This window comes from Phodopus roborovskii, unplaced genomic scaffold (genome assembly GCF_943737965.1).
Source record: "Phodopus roborovskii unplaced genomic scaffold, PHOROB, whole genome shotgun sequence".
NCBI classification, from domain to species: Eukaryota; Metazoa; Chordata; class Mammalia; order Rodentia; family Cricetidae; genus Phodopus; species Phodopus roborovskii.
Genome location: NW_026126548.1, coordinates 1,041,038 through 1,060,381, shown reverse-complemented (window position 1 = coordinate 1,060,381; position 19,344 = coordinate 1,041,038). Strand labels below are relative to the sequence as shown.

At 39.0% G+C, this 19,344-nt stretch overlaps 1 protein-coding gene across 1 annotated transcript in view; it reads right to left on the bottom strand.

Annotated features, from left to right (window-relative positions):
- Window positions 1-16,022, bottom strand: part of Pnpt1 (polyribonucleotide nucleotidyltransferase 1) — a 37,111-nt gene extending 21,089 nt beyond the window's left edge. Inside the window, exons 1-13 of the mRNA XM_051200710.1 lie at window positions 15,829-16,022; window positions 13,079-13,139; window positions 12,309-12,383; window positions 9,466-9,571; window positions 8,481-8,530; window positions 7,384-7,447; window positions 7,233-7,280; window positions 6,306-6,419; window positions 5,981-6,167; window positions 5,127-5,178; window positions 4,531-4,588; window positions 1,956-2,052; window positions 1,489-1,591 (exon numbers count right to left, since the gene is read on the bottom strand). Of these exons, the coding sequence (XP_051056667.1) occupies window positions 1,489-1,591; window positions 1,956-2,052; window positions 4,531-4,588; window positions 5,127-5,178; window positions 5,981-6,167; window positions 6,306-6,419; window positions 7,233-7,280; window positions 7,384-7,447; window positions 8,481-8,530; window positions 9,466-9,571; window positions 12,309-12,383; window positions 13,079-13,139; window positions 15,829-16,004 (1,191 nt within the window). The 5' untranslated portion in view covers window positions 16,005-16,022. The remainder of the gene's footprint in view (window positions 1-1,488; window positions 1,592-1,955; window positions 2,053-4,530; window positions 4,589-5,126; window positions 5,179-5,980; window positions 6,168-6,305; window positions 6,420-7,232; window positions 7,281-7,383; window positions 7,448-8,480; window positions 8,531-9,465; window positions 9,572-12,308; window positions 12,384-13,078; window positions 13,140-15,828) is intronic.
- Between the last annotated feature and the right edge of the window lie 3,322 nt (window positions 16,023-19,344).

The window sequence follows — 19,344 nt, the reverse complement described above, 5'->3', positions numbered from 1 at the left end:
ATAAAGGTATAATGAAGATAAAGTCATATGTATACAGCGTGGTTTGTTACTGAAAAGAACTAATGTCCAAAACATCTAAAACATTATTCCAAAACAGCAGATAAAGTGCTGTAAACTGTATTAAAAACATAAAAATAAATAAACCCAAAAGCTGGTCAAGAAATTTGAACAGCAAGACAGAAGTTGATCCGAACCAGTGCCTCAGGTCTGGGTGTGGCTTAGACAGGAATTCCACTCACTGGTTCTTACACAGGAGATTGCAAGTAGGGAACTACAAATTAAAGCAACAAGATATAACTTTGTAGTGATTAATGTGAGAAAGAGAAACATTATACCTCCAGAGAGCAATGGGCACACAGGAGTCAGCAAAGGGAACACAGGGGTAAATGAGCAAGTGAACAGTTGAACAGTAAGACTGACGTAAACACCGAGAATAGGTATCTACATGGAAAAAAAGAGCGACAGGCTCACAGTAACTGAAGAAAGCACACGAGGATCGTGAATGGATGACCAATGACAATATACCCTAGAACAAGTAACTTAGTTTAGTGCTAGTTCTAACATTAAAACAAAAGTTAAAAAACCCACTAGCCCTGAACAATGAAGTGAACTTAAAGCAGTTTCCTGGAGGGAAAGAGCAGGAAGGAGCTACAAAGACACAGGAGAAGACTTTTCGAGGTGACTGAAAGTTTATCAAGCTAGTATGTTCTTTTTATGGTGTTGGGGACTGAACGGAAGGCTTGTCATGTGCTGGGAGGTCCCAGCACTGAGCTATGGGCCTGCACCAATATGCTAAATCTTTTAATGATGGCATTTCAATGTATCAAATCAAACATTTTAGGCATCAGGCTAAGGGTAGCAAGGCAAGAGGAACACAAGTTTGTGGCTAGCCTGTGCTGCAAAGTGAGCTCCAGAACAGCCCTAACCACACAGAGGGACTCCAAAAACAAAACAAAATAAAAAACTATACACAAAAATTCCATGTGTTAAAAACGTATACTACATTGAAATTCTGCCTAAAAAGTATTTAAATTACATAAGTAAACATATTGAAAGCCCAGTGGTTGTGGCACACACCTTTAATCCCAGTGCAGGAGGCAGAGGCAGGTGTATCTCTGAGTTCAAGGACAGCCTAGCCTACATGACAATGCTACATAGAGAGACTTTGTCTTGAAAAACCAAGGGGGAAAAAAAAAATATTAACCAACCAAACAAATCAAAAGAGTTGGGCACAGTACTATGACAGTACTATGCATCTATACAATAATGGTGCACCTATGGAGATGGGGACTGAGGGGAAACAGTAGCTCACAGTCCTGCTTTCCAAGCAAATGTAGTCATAAACAACAAAAGTGATTCCTTGATTTCAAACAAGGTTACACACCATACACACACACACACACACACACACACACACACACACACACCAAACTTACAGCATCTACATTGCAGATATAATTAAACAAATACCTTTCAAACATATTTTACCTGTGTCTGTCCCCTCTGAAATAATGCTGATCCATGAAGTGTTTTAAACATATCGACCTCACAGCTTATATTCCTCAGTGAAGTTAAATCCCGTCCATCACATCTTTAATAAAGCAGTAAAGCCAAATAGAAGTTAGAGCAATCTTTATATATGCCATTAAGTTCTCAACATCAGCTGCCTACAATAACTTGTCAGTATTGCAAATAGTAGTATAAATACATGAGTTCCGATTCAAGTCCACTGAATCAGTGTCTGGAGGTGTGATCTGTACATCAAGAGAGAATCACAGCCATAGAATCCATCTACTTGTCAACAGGTGCTCACTTATAAGATGAATGCCAGTTCCCTCAATGGATGCTCACTTATAGAGTGAACCCCAGTTCCTTCCTTTAAGTAAGCTGCTACTTTCAAGGAAACCTGCAGGCATAGCACCTGCTTCAGTGTTATCACAGGAGGGTATGTTTACCTTTTGTATTCATTCAAAATAATACTTCTGAAAACCTCCTTTGCAACAACATTGAAGGATTCTATTATTTCAAATTGGTCGACGTCTGGAAATTTTTCTATAGAAAAGAGACAAATCAAAACAAATCAAACACTTATCCTTTGGGAAGATAAGTTCTCAGCATAAAATCAAGTATTGTGGGCATAAACCAAGGAAGATGTCTTAACAGTTCTCAGGCAAACAAAGCACATTAATCAAAAGCTCTGAGGCCAGTCGTAGGAATTTAGCTTGTATATTTTACCATTCCTGTACTGCCATGTTCCCTGACAATACAGGCACCTGTATTATGAAGAGGGTTAGTTAACCTTCAGTTATCTTTTGCTTTGTGGACATTTATTTAATAATCTGCAAACTGAGGAAAAATCTTCTTTGATTACAAATTCCTGCTAGTTGCCTTTTTTGGCTACCATTTACCAACTATTTTCATGAGCCAGGCTCTTTACAAGCATGTTTTACTTGGAATGCCTCTAACATTCATAGCAGCTTACAAGGAAAAGTCTGTTGTTAGTAACTAGAAAGAAAAGGCTTAAAGAAGTAAAGTAGGGCTGGGGCTACATCGGTGGGCTGCTTGCCTAGCAAGTGCAGGACTATAAGAAAAAGAAACAACCCTGAGATCACACAGCACATTTCTAGAGACCATCTAGCTGTGACATAATACTTGCCTGCCTCACAGGCTTATGCTTTTAAACGTCATTACATTGCCTTTCACTAATACCATGGACCAGTGTCTTGCTTTATTAAGCAATGTATAACTTTAAAGTAATTTGAAAGACATAGTATATCTTCATCATGCAACAAGCATTCCTCTTGGTAGTGCCTGGCAGAACCCAGGGTTCACACACGAGAAGCAGGTTTCTATGAAACCACATTCCTAGGTCAGAATACTTCTGTTAGTTTTGCCTTTTCAAGACAGAGTCTTGCTGTATAGCCCAGAATGGCCTTGAATTCACAATATGACCACCTGAGTGCTGGGATTATAGGCCTGAACCAGGATCTCTGATTAATTTCTCATTCTCTAAAAAACATATTGCTCGTTTGACTGTTTATATGTAAGCATAACAAATGTGTATGGTGTGCATGCCATGTATACTTGTGGAGTCAGAGAACAACTGTGTGCAGTCAGTTTTTTTCTACCACATTGATGTGAATTTCAGGGGTCAGACTCAGGTTTCCAGGCTTCCCAGCAAGCATTGTTATCTGCTGACCCACCTTGCTTACCATAATTTCTTATTCTTGATAAAAAGAATAAAAATTTATTTGAAGATAATTATGTGTAATGGCATAAACATAAATGCAACATTAAAATTTTTACTTTAAAATCTGATAAACACTCCCACAAGAGGACACTTTTCTCTTGGTGGAAAAATTATTTAGAACTATATGTCAATCTTTCCTTATATTTCAGGTGTTACAAGAATGATGTTATATACTCTCTGATGGGAGATATCATTCTGTAAATATGTTTCTTATACTGGTTAATGAATAAAGCACTGTTGGCCAATAGGAAAGCAAGATAGGCGGGACTAGGAGACAAGGAGAATTGGAGGAAGTAGTAAGGAGGAGTTAACATGGAAAGACTGGGGAGACCAGATGCCCGCCCCACTCCCCAGTAAGATGAGACCACGTGGAAATACTTAGATTAACAGAAATGGGTTAATACTTAAGACAGAGCTAGCCGATAAGAAACTAGTACCTGGCATTATATTAAATATAGCATCTCTGTGTGTTAATTGGGGCTGGCACGGCGGTGGGCCGGGGGTGGGAGGTGACGGGGACCCTACTCCTTACAACTCTCCTTAGTGATCTGTGGATAGTTATCCCTCTTGTGATTCCAATGTGAGGAATAACAGCAATAACATCATGTTGAATGATGGCTATGTGCCAAATATAGGTGCAAATTGCTTACTTGATATCTATGGGTATTATGTTACAGGTGATAGTCTTAAAAATGTATTGTTAAATGTTTTTTGTTTTTACTATTGGGGATTTAACACAAGACCGCATGCATGAGCTATATCCCCAACCTGCGATCATTTTTCCTTCTTTCCTTCCTTCTCCTTTCTTTTCTTTATTTTTGAGACAGGGTCTCTCAACATAACCCTGGTTGTTCTGTAATAAAGCAGATCAGACCAGTCTAGAATCAACAGAGCTCCTCCTGCTGATTGCTGAGATTAAAGGTGTGCACCACCACATCCAGATGCTTTCTTTTTTGGCTCAAGAATTTTAAATAATATTTTTTAGGTTTTCAAATGACAGGTTACAGGATTAGCACATTGAGACCCCGAAGCAGAGAAGAATGGAACATTTTGTTCATTATTTACTAGAAGCCTACTCAAGCCAAGTGTTAGCCATACTTAGAATTTAACATGACAGGCAACCACATGGTCTATCATCATTACAGATAAAACTGAGGAACTATGAGAATAACTGAGGTTTCTTACCACTGATATTTGAAAACAAATCTACATTAAAAAAAAAAAAACCACAAATCAATGTTTTCCTTTCAATCTCTTTAAAAAATGAAAATAGAATTTACCCTTTAGTTGCTCCTCTGTATCTAGTCTTATCTTGTTAATGGCTTCATCTCTAGAAATCTAAAACAGCATTAATGTTAAAGTATATAAATATGAAACATTTTCATTTCCATTTTCAATGCTATACAAACATTGCACTATAAGAACAATAACCTTCCTTAAAGGTTAAAATCTGATTTAATTAATTTAAATTATATTTGTACATTTCCTTAAAATGTATATTAACAAAAGATTAGAAAAACAAACAGGTAGGGTTTGACATAGCCGTATAAAGGATAGTCCAGTTGGAGGTGACTGTATAAGCAGTAGGGACTAGGAGAAAGAAAGGTACCAGAAAGGAAGCAAGACACACACAGGATATGGGCGTGAGTTCTCAAAGGAGAATTGCTTTATTAATATTCTTTTTCAGAGATTTATTTATTCTCTGCAGTGCTGCCAATCCACCAAAGGGCCTCGTGAATGTTGGACAACTGTTATACCACTGAGCCTCATCCCCAGCCCTGGCCAGAGAGTTCTTAAGGACAAAAAGGACGAATGTACAAACACAATCATATGAGTTACAACAAAAGTCTATAAAACAAATTTAAGGTATACCTACTTTATCATGTTCATAATCTGTAAAAACTGCATAGAGTTTCTCCATGGCGATGCTATTAAGTATAAAATAAATGTTAGCAAAACAATAATTGAATTATGACATTATGACTGAAACAAATATTAAACAACAATGAACTGCAAACTAAATAATTAGTACTTCAGAAAGGTTAAATGTTGCTGCATGTCACTGCTACATGCTTATTATAACCCAGAAGAGATTTTTTTTCCACCTTTTAGGCAAACCACTCACATGCACTATGCCCCCTCCCTCTTCACTGTTCATCTAATTCCAATTCAGAGTCACTTGCATGTGCTGAATGTCTCCCTGTTCTAAGCACTGCTAGGCACTGTCTCAGCCCTGGGCATAGGGCTGGTTCAAATCCATTTCTTGTTGAGAAATCCAACAATTTCCTAGATATTCAAATATCATATGTTTTATTCTCCTTTCTCTATACGTGAAAAGATAAAAGATCTAATTTCTGTTTGTCTTTGTTTCTTTTGGAGACAGGGTTTCTCTGTGCAGCTCCTGGAACTGGCTCTGTAGACCAGGCTGGCCTTGTTCTCACAGAGATCCCCCTGCCTCTGCCTCCAGAGGAGGATTACAGGTGTGCGCCACCACCCAGTAAAGGAACTGGTTTTTAAACAATAAATGCCTTTCCTTTACACTTGAGGTTTAAATTTAAGTCGTGGATTAAGTTTATGCAGTATGCTGGGTTTACCCACCTGTGGGCATCAGGTAGATATTTATTATAATGACTTAAAGTAGGAAAGTGCTACATGGAAGCAATACAAAGTACATGCCCTTAGAGGAAAGTGAACCTGCTGACAATTGCCCATCTGCACAGGTGTTCTTACTTATGAGTATATTTCACCATCTCTGGTGAAGGGGTGAATATCTTCTGAGGTGTCCTCTTGGCAGCACCAATTTCTTTTACCAACTGCTGGATGCCCTGAATTATCTGCTGGGTATACTTCACTCCAACTTTGATAGCATGGCAGAAGTCCTGCTGTAGAATGTTTTCTGCAGAGGCTTCCAACATAACTAGAGAGAGTAAGGGAAAAATTACTGTCTGAGAACCTTTCACCAATAGAATATTTTTAAGTGAAAAATAGAGGCACAAATAACAAAAGCAGTACAAGTTAAAGTAAAATCCAGAATGAATATATTTAAATTATTTACCAATTTGGCTTTTAGGTGCTCCAGCAACTACTAAATTTAAAGTACTAGAAGACATTTCTTTCCTTGTTGGGTTAACAACACATTCTCCATCAATTATTCCTACTCGTACTGCCCCTAAAACATATTAAAATGTTAGCAATTATTTAATTAAAACTTGCTGTTTTGACAGTATTATTCCAGTAGCAGCTTCAACCCACTGTCTTTCTGACAACATCTCTTATGTTCAGAGAGCACCCTACCCCAACCTCCTTTGCAGGCTCAGTGGGATGTTCTAAATCCCTCAAGCCAAAATTTTTTTTTTTTGCACACTTATTGATGATGCCCTTGCTCTTCTGTATATCCAGACAACTCCATCCAAAGCAAATACTTGCACCCCTCCCCCACTGGTTTGACTTACACACTGGCTACTTTGAGAAGCCCTATATGACAACCTGCCCTTCTATCACTTTCCAAGCATCTTGTCTATGGCACTATAATAGTGCTCTTTGTAAATAAATATTGGTCTCTTCCCCTTACTCATGCTAAGAGAAAGAAAAGCCTTTTTATTCTTTCTATTGCTACTACAAAGATTGCCATTTTCCCTTCAGTGCTTAGCCCAGCAAACTTAAATCTTTAGCAGACAGTATGGTTAGAACTTATAAGAAACTGTAGTTAAAAACAGCTTGAAAGAGTATATAATGTAGCAATTCCCCACTGTAAAGAAAGAAAGGAAACTAAGAAGTCTAGGACCATAAAATCAATAGCACTAAAACAGTATTACTGGTAACACAACCTAAAGCAAGGATGGAAATGTCTGGAAGACCTGCAAGGAATCTTAGACTGCTACCTAGTTCAGCTTCCCAGGAAGTGATAAATCAGCACCAACGACATGCTCATTGTTACTGAGAGAATATAAGCAGTGGCTCATACTTTCAAATTGTAACTTACCAACAGGCCCATTCCAAGGAATGTCTGATAAGGAGAGGGCTACAGAAGCTTTGAAAAGGAAAAAACAAAACAAAACTGAAATTATAGTATTTCATTGCCTTAAAAAAAAAAAAAATCAAGTGATCATTTTAGTTGGTGTTCTTATACTTACCACCATTAATTGCTAGGATATCAGGTTCATTGATGCCATCTACTGCTAGGAGATTACAAATAACCTGGCAACAAGGGAAATAAAGTAAACATACAGACATCAACATCCCCTTGATGTTGGCAGATTATATGACCAATATCCAAACCCCTTAAAGTTAGCTATCATTTAACTAAATCCCTGACACCAGGTATTTAAAATTGCAATTTCCTCATTTTCTTTTCTTAAGGGTATGTGGTGTGCGTGGCTACCAGGCATTGTTGAACACAGAGCTTCATTTTTACTACCAAGTTACATGTCCAGTTCTGTCTCACCTGCGTAAGGAGTTCCTTTTGTACTAGGTATGCTACAGTATTCTGTAAATGTAAACTATGGACTTGTATTATTATCGGTTTATACTGCAGTGATGCATCCATGTTAAATTTTTAAAAGAATAATTTCCTTGAGGCTCTGATATCCTCTCAAAGGTATACTTATCTAGTGCAGTTAATAAAATGGCTACTAAGTATACCTCACTAAAGCATATGATGACCTCATGGAAAGAAAAGAATATTCCAGAAGTATTAGAATATAATAGAAGTTCAGAAGACCTAGAAATAAAGATGTGTTATTAAAATTAGTTGGGATATACTGGCTCACTGCTATAATCTCAGCACTTGAAAGGCCAAGGCAGACAGACTGCTACATGTCTGAGGATAGCCTAGGTTACACAGAGTTCAAAACCAGCCAGAGCTATGAAGATTTAGATCTTGGTTATCAAATAAATAGTTAATTGTCCTAATGGGCTTTATAAATTTGACCTATAAAGTCTACCATTTAGAATGGTTACTACCCATAACTATCACACTGTCATTTATATACATTCATTTATTTCCTAACACAGGATTTTTTAGATTCTCATTCAATCTTCCTAAAGTGTTCCCAACAGTCTCTTAGTCCTATATAATTCAGGTATTAGCTTAAAATGACACCAATCACATACAGTTTTTCAAAGTACTGTCTTTTAAAGTGACCTAAAGAATAAAGCTTTCTTGGAAAGAGTTTAGGGATTAAACAGTTTAAAAACATAATATATGGTAACAAACCAAAACAGAATTTACCTGAGTATCATAAAAATAGCCTGCTGGAAAGAGAGGTCGAATTGAACGATCTGTTAAAACAAAGAAAAAAACATTAAATGGCTCTGACAGAGCTGCTTCAGAATTAAAAGCTACTGAATTAATAGACAGCTGTTGACTATGTTACAGACACAAGCAAAAAGACCATGTGTTAGGAAAATACAGGAAGAAGCTGAAGACTAACAACAGACAGAAAGAAAACATTTCAATTGGTTTACTATGTCTGAGGAATACATATAAATATGTTCAGGCTAGCAAATATTGGGAGAAAAGCTGTAGACAACAAATAATCCCATAATATTTTAGATGTCAAAGAGCTGGAATGTTATTAGGCTGGTGACATTATTTAGTAGTACAGCGTTTGCATGTGAATAGCCCAGGCTTTCACTACCACCACCCGATACCACTCCCAATGACCACCCCTACCACACACCATCATCACACATCACACAACCTACCCCTACCCCACAAACTATCACCACCTGTACCACCAATCATCAGCTCACCACCACCCACCACTACCATCAGCCTACCCCTACCACAACTACCCACCATCATTACCACACCCACCCATACACACATACACACTAATGCCTCTTCCTTCTCAAAAAAGACATACTCCAATAGGTGATAAATACAATGTTTTTAGGAGTTACTAAATTGAACAAAAAGTGAAAAGCCACAATGGATAGATTTAACTGGAAAAAGGCATGGAATTCAAATGCTCAACAGATTCATTTAATCAGTGTTTACTGAATGAATGTCTCTACACCAGGAAGTGGTGGATTCAGTTTTTACTGAATGTCTCTATACTAGGTATAAGGATTTGGTAGTGAAGAAACAAGTTTTTCTTCTCATGCAGCATACATCTGATAGCAATTAGGGAGGTTAGGAGACCCTGTAGAGCAGAGATGAGAAAGAAGTGATGGCAACAATGGCACACTGCATAAGCAGCACCTCTTCTTACCTATTATTCGACTGGTGAGGATTTCTTTGTCAGAAGAACCAATCTCCCTTCTAAGATAGTTTGTGGGGATTCTACCTGCTGCAGCAGCCTTCTGTCTGTAGTCAACCTGAAATAGCAATGAAGACCTAAGGTTCACATCCCAACAACTGCTACAAAAGCTCCAACTTTCCTGAGGCTGCTGACAACATATTCTAGATGACAAGTTGATAATATTTAATTTGTTTTTAGCATTCTTTTAAAGCACTCAGTGGAAGAAGACTGTAGAGAGTGCTTCAACCAACTGATGAAAAAAATCTCTTCACTTGGTAGTCATGCCAAGTCTCACTATTTTCTAAAGTAGCTTACCTTCATCCAGTAAAATAGTGTCCCTTCCTCTCCACTTTGTGCATCAACCCTGTGAGACTTATTTCCTTTCTGCTTATCATGTTACAAAGAAACAAAGTCCTAATAATGAATTCTTTACTTAACATATAGCTGCACACTCAGACTAGAAGAAAATCCATATAGACAATGAATCATTGTTTCCTTAATATCAGCATAGGCTTGGCCCCCCTATGTTCTCTGTTTGAGGTGAGTCTGGGGCCTGTAAGAAAGCTCGAACCATCCAGAGTTACTGACATGGAAGTCCTGACTCATCTTCACCCACTGGGAGAGGAGAGTAGACAGAGAGACCCCACCTGCACCCACGGGGAGAAGGGGTGGGAAGTCAGCAGTACAAGAACACATTCAACAATAGATAGACCAATATGACATCACCAGAATCTAGGGACTCTACACCAACAAGATCTGACTATACTAACACAGATGAAGCAGAAGAGAATGACCTTAAAAACAACTTCATGAAAATGATAGAGGATATAAGAAAATCCCTTAATGGAAGAAAAAAAAAAAAAAAAAAAAAAAACTGGAATAGAGGAAAAGACAAACCAAATGCAAGAAATTAACAAATCTCTTAAAGCAAGGAAAGCAAAAGCAAAAAAAACAAAAACAAAAAAAAAAAAAAAAAAAAAACCAATCAAACAGATGAAGAAAATAATTCAAACAGTTCAAAACCTGAAAACTGAAATAGAGGCAATAAAGAAAACACAAACTGAGGGAATTCTGGAAATAGAAAAGCTGGATAAATGACCAGGAACTACAGATGCAAACATAACCAACAGAATACAACAGTTGGAAGAGAGAATCTCAGACTCTGAAGATAAACTAGAGGAAATAGATACACTGACCAAAGAAAATCTTAAATCCAACAAATCCTTAACACAAAATATTCAGGACCCAAAAACCAAGCAGGTGTGGTTACCTATTATCTAACAAATTAGACTTCAAACTAAAATCAATCAAAAGAGATGAAGAAGGTCATTTCATATTCATCACAGGAAAATCCATCAGGACGAAGTCTCAATACTGAACATTTATGCCCCAAATACAAAGGGACCCACATTTGTAAAAGAAATATTATTAAAACTCAAATCTCACATAAAACCTCACACACTTATAGTGGGAGATTTCAACACCCCACTCTCACCATTAGACAGGACCACCAGATAGAAACTTAACAAAGAAACAAAAGAACTGACAGAAATTATGACCCAATTGGGTTTAATATACATTTATAGACATTCCATCCAAACATATGGAACATTCTCTAAAAATGACCACATACTCTGCAATACAGCAAACAGGTACAAAACATTGGAATAACCCCTGTATCTTATCAAAACACCATGCTTGAAATTTAGAATTCAACAACACAAATTGCAGAAACCCTACAAACTCATGGAAACTGAACAATGCACAACTGCATTCCTGGTTAACGAAAAAATAAAGAAAGAAATTAAAGATTTCCTAGAATTCAACAAGAACGCAGACACAACATATCCGAACATGAGGTAGCAGGAAGATAGAGTCAAGGAAAGAATAGAGGAGGGCCAGAAAAGAGATACCATAATAGAGGGAGCCATTGATAAGTTTTAAGAAAAATCTAGTACTAGGGAAATGTCCAGAGATCTACAAGGATGACTCCAACTAACAATGTAAGCAATAGTGGAGAGACTACCTTAAATATCTTTCCCCAATAATGAGATAGATAACTACCTTATATGCCATTCTAGAGCCCTCATGCAGTAGCTGATGAAAGAAGAAGCAGACACCCACAGCTAAACACTGAGCTGAACTCCTGGAATCCAGTTGCAGAGAGGGAGAAGTGATGAGCAAAGGCGTCAAGACCAGGCTGGAGAAACCCAAAGAAATGGCTGACCTGAACAAGGGGGAGCTTATGGACCCTCGGGGAACCAGCACAGGACTGACCCAGAGCCCCCTGTATGTGGGTCTTAGTTAGAAAGCCTGGGAAGTCTATGGTACCTCTGATAATGGGTCCAGGATGTATCCCTAGTGCAGGAACATACTTCGGGAGCCTATTCCCCATGGAGGGATACTCCCTTAGCCTAGAGACATGGGGGAAGATCCTATGCCCTACCCCAAATGACCTGACAGACTTTGATGATCCCTCATGGAAGGCCTCACACTCCCTGGGGAGTGTATGTGGGTTGGGATTGGGGGGGGGGGTGTCTGTGGGGAACATGGAAGGATGGGAGGGAGGGGAAATTGGGATCGATATGTAAAATAAGAAAAAAAAAATAAAGAAAAAAACCCAACCAACCAAACAAACAAAACATCAATATACTTGCCTAAATCCACTGAGCTGTCAAGCTTGACAAGTGAAGTGAGCTCACTCTTGGCCATCAGCTTATATTCTCTTAACTGACAGAATCTTAGATATGTAAGGGTAATCCTTCAGACACTTGACAAGGTATGACAAAGCAGACAAATAAGCAAATACTTACCACCAGGGGCATGAACTGGGAAGGTGAGGGTTTTGTTCTACTGACTGCTGTAACCATCACTGCAGTGTCACCTGACTTGGTTGAACATATACACAAACACCAGTAAATTTCTTTGAAATCAGAAAATGTGTTAACAGCTATTGATTGAATCCCCACTCCAAATAGTCAATGAAAGATCTCTCTCTTTCTTTTTTGAAATAATGTCTCATAATGTAGTCCTTGTAGGCCTGGAATTCACTATAGACCTCAAACTTACAGAGATCCACCTACTTCTTCCTACAGAGGTACAGAGCCCTGGGTTTAAAGGCCTGCACCACCACGCCTGACTCAACTAAAGAGCTCATATTTCATATGATTATAACAGTGCAATCTTGATCCTTTCTATCTGATCATGATCAGTATTAGAATACTCACTGGGGTTTTCACATGGAGAAATGGCTAATAGCTTGGTCACATCAATAAATCATATTTTTACTCTATGAGGAAATTTTGACTATAAAGAAAAATTTTCAAAAATTACTATGAAAAGCATAATAAAAGCACTTTTTCTAGAAGAAGCATAATAGATTTTATTAACAGTATACAAGAAAGCCCAAAGTTTGGAAGAGATTGTAAAGGTCATTTAATATGCCTGAAACTGACTTTGCTGGCCTAGCATGGCTCTGACACAGAAATACTCAGTGTAGCTGAACTAATTTCCAATACCATACGTTGACCAATGACAAAGATACCCAGTCACTATCACTTCAAAACACAGACTAGTTTCTTACCTGTACCACAGCACATCCATCTGCAAATCTTGCCAGTTTTCCGGAGGATATTTCTAACTTTCTGTTTAAAAAAAAAAAAAAAAAAAAAAAAAAAAGACCCCAGTACAAGTCTTAACTTAGTAAAAATGATTGGAGAATCCAGAAAAAAACAAACAAACAAAAAACAAACAAACAAAAAAAAACAAAAACAAGAGGCTCCCAATCTTTCTAAGTCCCCAACTTCAGAAAAAAAGCCAAAGTATGCAGGATTTGTGATCATCAAAAGCACATGTAAGTGTAGCTTGAAGATGATAGAAACCAAGGCAAAGGACTTATCTGAAGGAAGGGAAAGCATGTCAAGGAGAAAACAGGATTCCTAAGTATTAATTCTCATCTCATGACTCATTGGCTATATAAATCTTAATACATGGACTCTTCTCTCCCCTAATTAAAATTTCCCCATTACTTTCTGGAAAAAGCAGACACTTCTGAATATTAACTACAAAGACCTTCATGTTGATATATAACAGTACTTTGTATATTATGTTAAAAGTAATAGACTTCTATCTTCTGATATATAACAGTATTTTGTATGCTACGTTAAAAATAATAAAGACAGCTGGATGGAAGTGCTCCATGCCTTTAATCCCAGCACTTGGGAAGCAGAGGCAGGTGGATTTCTGTGAGTTCAAGGCCAGCCTGTTCTACAGAGCTGAGTGAGTTTAAGGATAGGCTCCAAAGGTACATGGAGAAACCCTGTCTCAAAAAAAAAAAAAAAAAAAAAACAAAGAAACAAACAAACAAAACAAAACAAAAAAACAATGGGGACTTTTATCTTCTAATAAATAACAGTATTTTTAATGCTAACTTAAAAACTTAATAAACAATAATACTAATAATAATGACTTTCATACTCAACAGTGGTGCAAAAACAATTTAATAGTGGAACAAGAGTCTTTTTTAGTAAAAGGTGTGCAGATGGCTGGATAGCCACATACTACATATAAGGATTCAAACTCAAAATAAGACACTATTCCTTTTGGGTAAAGCTGTTTTAGAGCAAAAATGTAAAACTCTTGGGAAAAAAAAAAACAATAGGAGTGAATTGCCATAAACTTGGATTAAATAATGTCTTTTTTGACACCAAAAGCCTAAAAAATGCAGGGCAAAATGTATCTTATGCAAGTAGACACCAGCAGCTCTTGTCTAGAAATGTCTACAAGGCACAGGTGTGTAAATAACTTAGTTCTAAAAGTAAAAAGGTATGACCTATAAACTTATCAAATATATTGAGAACATATAAATGAACACATGGGTACAGTTGTGTAAGAACTCATTAAACTCAGACTATCAAGGAAGCATGCAACACTCTCACCTGGACCCCCCAAAGGACATCAAGACCATTAGTGATGAACCCACTGATCTGCTGTCTCATTAGTAGAGACATGACTGTTCCTAAGGCTTCAGCCAGTTGAGCTGGCTGATATGCCCTGTTCGAACTGTCATTACAGTCATAGGCCTACATATCTGTATGCCCCCCCCCAATCTGGACTCAGTTATGACCCTCAGCTCTCTGGCCCTATGGGCCTCTAGCACCTGTACAACTGAGACTCCTTGAACTAGGCAGCGTCATTAATTCTGTAGTCACCGTGTATACAAAAAGTTATTTTTACTGTGTAATATGTAATCTGAGAGTTGATATTAGTAACTGCCAGTGGAATAAAATAAACAGTGTTTGCTGAAAGCCAACTTGTATAAAAGTAAACTGGAACTACCTGGCAAATTTCAGCTAACAGAACTGGTATACTGTGAATTTATTGTTACTCAATGAATTCTGATACAGAAAGACAGGATGATTAGGTTTCAGGAACATGTACATTGCCAAGAAAACTTAAATTTATGTTTTTTTTTCCTTGTTCACTTTGCCTCTTATCAATTTACTTTTCATTTTTATATGGATAAAATATCTCCAAATGCATGAGGATCCATACAACATGGGTGGCCTCTAGGGTTTGAAACTGGGGGTTATGGGATCAGGTGTCAAAGCTTTAAGGTTTTAATATGTTAAGCCATGTGAGCAGGACATAGTGAGACGAGAAGAGCAGAATGATGCTAAGGAAAGACAGGGGAAGCTGCCTGCCACAGAAAGTGGAGCTTCTGGGGGAAAATATGTTTACTTTTGTATTCATTTATTCGTTCATTCATTCAGTCTCTCCTTTTCCGTCTTTGTGCAAGTGCCCTAGTCTTGTTAATTCTGAGAAATTTTACTCCTTTTAACCCTTTGTTGTCTTAACTACAAAATGAAGGCAATCCTTCACTACGGGTTTAACAGGGCTGTGTGCATCATATAACTGGTATTCAACAAAACGACGGTCCCTTCCCACTCTGGCCTCGCTTTTGGCAGAACTGAGCTGGGCACACTCTGACAACGGGTTACCTCGAGGTGGCAGGTTTCCTTCCCACTAGAGAGCCCGAGATCTCGGGAAGAACTGAGAGAGGATGTCAGGGGCACAGGCAGGATCAGACTCAGAAGGAAGTGCACTACGGAGCTAGGGATTGGATCAAGAAGCAAAGTGCAGTGGCCAGCGCGGGAAAGGGGAGAGCCCAGGGAGACAGACTGCAAATCCGGTAAAGGAAATCTCGAACCCAGGTTTGGAGCAGAGAGGTTAAGAGACTCAAGCTGCTGTAGTCCCATCCTGGGGAATCTGGCTACCAAGGCTGGCTGGACCGGACACCGCGTGAAAAGTCCGCGAACTCACGCCGCTCCTTACCTGTGGCCCAGGTCCACAGCTACAGCTCGGGACCCGGTGCTGCTCCTGCTCCATAGTGCTCGCACCTGCAAATAGGTGAGTGCCCGACTCAGCCCAGGCCGGCCTAGGGGAGCGAGAGGACCGCAGCGCAGGGGCCGGAGCCGCAGGTACGAGCAGCACTGCCTGCAGGCCGCCATGACACTCTGCGCGCGCGGCCCGAGCGGCGCCTCATTGGCCAGTCCGCGTGTGGGCGGAGCCTGGATACCCGGGTCAGCCTTGGCTGCCTCCTACGTAGACCCGAGGGGGTCAAACCACCCGAACGCGTTCTTGTTCAGCTGTTTTTCTTTTTTTCTTCTGTTCTTACGAGTGAAAAAATAAACACTTTGAAAAAAATTAAACAGAATTAAAGAAAGACCTTTAAATAACCTCTCTCTCTCCCCCTCTCTCTTGCTCTCCCTCTCTCTCTCTGTCTCTCTCTCTCCCCGGTTTAAAAGAAAGTCTTAGCGTGTTTAATACAAATATGTAACAGTAAATAAGGACTAAACAACCTATTATTATTTGGTTTGGTTAAGTAAGGAGGGCATGGGAAGAAATCCTCTCATCCAGTGGCAGCCGCCTGGAAGTAATTCCACCTTTTGGAGGCTCATACTGGAATCCATCGGCCTCTCAGTCTTACTAGACTTGCTTGAGAGCTCCAAGTTCAACAAGACACTTTGACTCAAAAAGTAAGTGGAGTGTCATTAGGCAAGACACCTGATGTAAATCTCTGGCTTCTACAGGCAGGTGCACAGGATGCCAGTGCACCTGCAAACACGTGTATCCACACACATGCAAACTTGCATACACATACACACAAATACCATACATGCATACATACATATGAAAGACCCCCAGAGACCCCAAGAGTTTGGAGCCTGTCAGGGGGAAGGCCCTTGCCCCCAAGAGACGAGACCAGACCACTGGATGCAAGTGCAAGAGGTTGTTTATTGTTTACACAGGTACCTGTGGACGCTTCAGTCTTTCGGGGGACTGAGCGTGCTGAGGTTAAAACTCAGGCAGTTTATATAGGGTTGGGGTGGCAAGAAGCAGGCTTACAGAAGCAGAAGCATGGTTACAGGGATTTCATTGTTTCATCTAAATGTAGCAGTTGTAGTTAACCAAGGACAGTTGGTTATTCGGGTTGGGCACAAAGAATACAAAGAATTCAGTTATGACTATCTCAGCATACTGGACACTGTCCTGCTGACCTTGCTTTGGTCCAAGCTGTAGACCACAGATATCTGGTTGGCGTTGGATGAGAGCAGCACCTGGTTCCCTCCTGTACTTTTCTCATAACTTGACCTTGGCAAATTAGCAAGAGCAATTTAAACAGGCAATAAGCATAGTGGGGGTCTTTCACATACATACATACACAAACAAACAAATCAACTCCTTTTTGAGAACCCCTTGAATACATTAGCTTTTGTTCAGTTGTAAATGTTGGAGAGGTGCATAAAAATGATTGAGTCTATCTTTGCTTATGTCAGTCTAAAAGAATAGTAATTGAATCATAAACTCAAATGCTAATTGCAAGCATTGAGATCTGTGGCAGAGCTTTTGTTTCAGAGTATGTTTATGCTAAGCAGTTTTAGATTAGTATAGAGACAGAAATATAAAAAGTTTAAATTCTTGTGGCTGTAGCAACTGAAACTGTTTTCTGAGGTTTTCACATTCTAGAAGTATAGTTCATCTAAATATGTTCCACAGCTACAGTATAATTTAAAAGGACTTTCTCTATGACTCTTGGAGAGTATTAGAGATGATTTCATATAAATCCACCAGCAGTGTTTCCTATATCCCCCTTTCTCCTTTTTCTTTCATCAAAATAATACCACTGTGTGCTATAGGTGGCAATTTTATTAAAGTAAAACATCATTGCATTAAGATATGCTCAATCAAAGAGTAATTTGGTTTAAGGTTATATACATTTATTTTAATTTTTGTTTTCCCCTTTTTCTGAGATGACTATTCAAAAACTGCAAGAGTAATGAATCGGACATCTTATTACACATTTGTAGACATTTCACTAACTTGTAACTCAGTGGACACTGAGGCATGTAAGAGAGCTTACTTTTTTTGTTTGTTTGTTTTGTTTTGTTTTGTTTTGTTTTTGTTTTTTGAGACAGGGTTTCTCTGTATTGCTTTGGAGCCTGTTCTGGAACTCCTTCTGTAGACCAGACTGGTTTTGAACTCACAGAGATCTGCCTGCCTCTGCTCCCCATGTGATGGGATTTAAAGGCGTGCGCCATCAATGCCCAGCAAGAGTTTTCTCTAGAAAGAACACAATCTACTTTAAAACACTGCTTTTACGGCCTCCAAGATTGCTCATCCCTTTCTTACCAAGCTTGATGGTCTGAGCTTGATCCCTAGAATCCACATAATTGATAAAAGGAGAGAGCAGACTCCAGCAGGTTGAACTCTGAACTCCATAGAAGTGCAAGGACACACAAATAAAAAAGTAAAATCTTAAATATTGCCAGTTGATAGTGGCACACATGCCTTTAATCCCATCACTCAAGAAGCAGAGACAGGTGGATCTCTGAGTTTGGATTAAAGGCATGTGCCATCAATGCCCAGCTCTACTTGGTTTATATGAACTTTAATTTTTCAATATGCCTATTAACTCCTTTTAATACTCTGAATAAACTGAATATACTCCCTTGCAATGTAGAACTTTTTCTCATGTCTTTGCCTGTATGTCTGTGTGCTCTGCACACACATCCTCCCTCCCATGTGTCAGTCTGGTGAACTCAGTGCTTAATCAGATGCCCTGTCCTTCCCCCAGGCAGACACACAGATGTTGTGGATCACATGATGACCTGTCCAATCTATATCTGGCTGTCTGGACAGAAGAAAAAATGTCAATATTTTTAACCCAAAGCTGTAGCTCTTGCTAGGATTTCAAAGGCATGAATCTACTCCAGTTGTTTTACAGATACCAGTTAACTAACTTTTCTACAATGTGAATTTCCGTACAGATTGCAAACAATGGTAATGCTACCATATCAGAAACAATTTGTAACCTTAAGAAGGTTCTTGTAAGCTTCAGGCAATGGACTTGGATCCATCTCTCAAACAGACTCCAGATAAGCACTCTCAGTCGGTAGCCTGTTTCCTCAGCTGCCAGTTGCTGACCAGGTGGGAACTATTCCCTTTCCTGATTTTGGGACTCCCTTCACCCAGCTACTAGGACCGAGGGCCTGGAAGTTTCAAATGTGCAACTAAAAGAAAAAAATAATTTTATGTTCTGTCACTAATATGTATCTATTCCAGCAGATTTCCAATCAAAGACTACACACTACTTCAACTGCTGTCTAACACTGTTCCTAGCTCCAGAAGTTCCTCAAGAACTTGGGCAAGACTAGACTGATAGCTGGGAAGCCAGCATGGGACTGACTCAGGCCCCCCTGAATATGGGTCTCAGCCAGAAGGACTGAGCAGTCTAAGAGACCTCAAACAGTGGAGCCAGGATGTATCCCTGGTGCACAAAAGGACTTT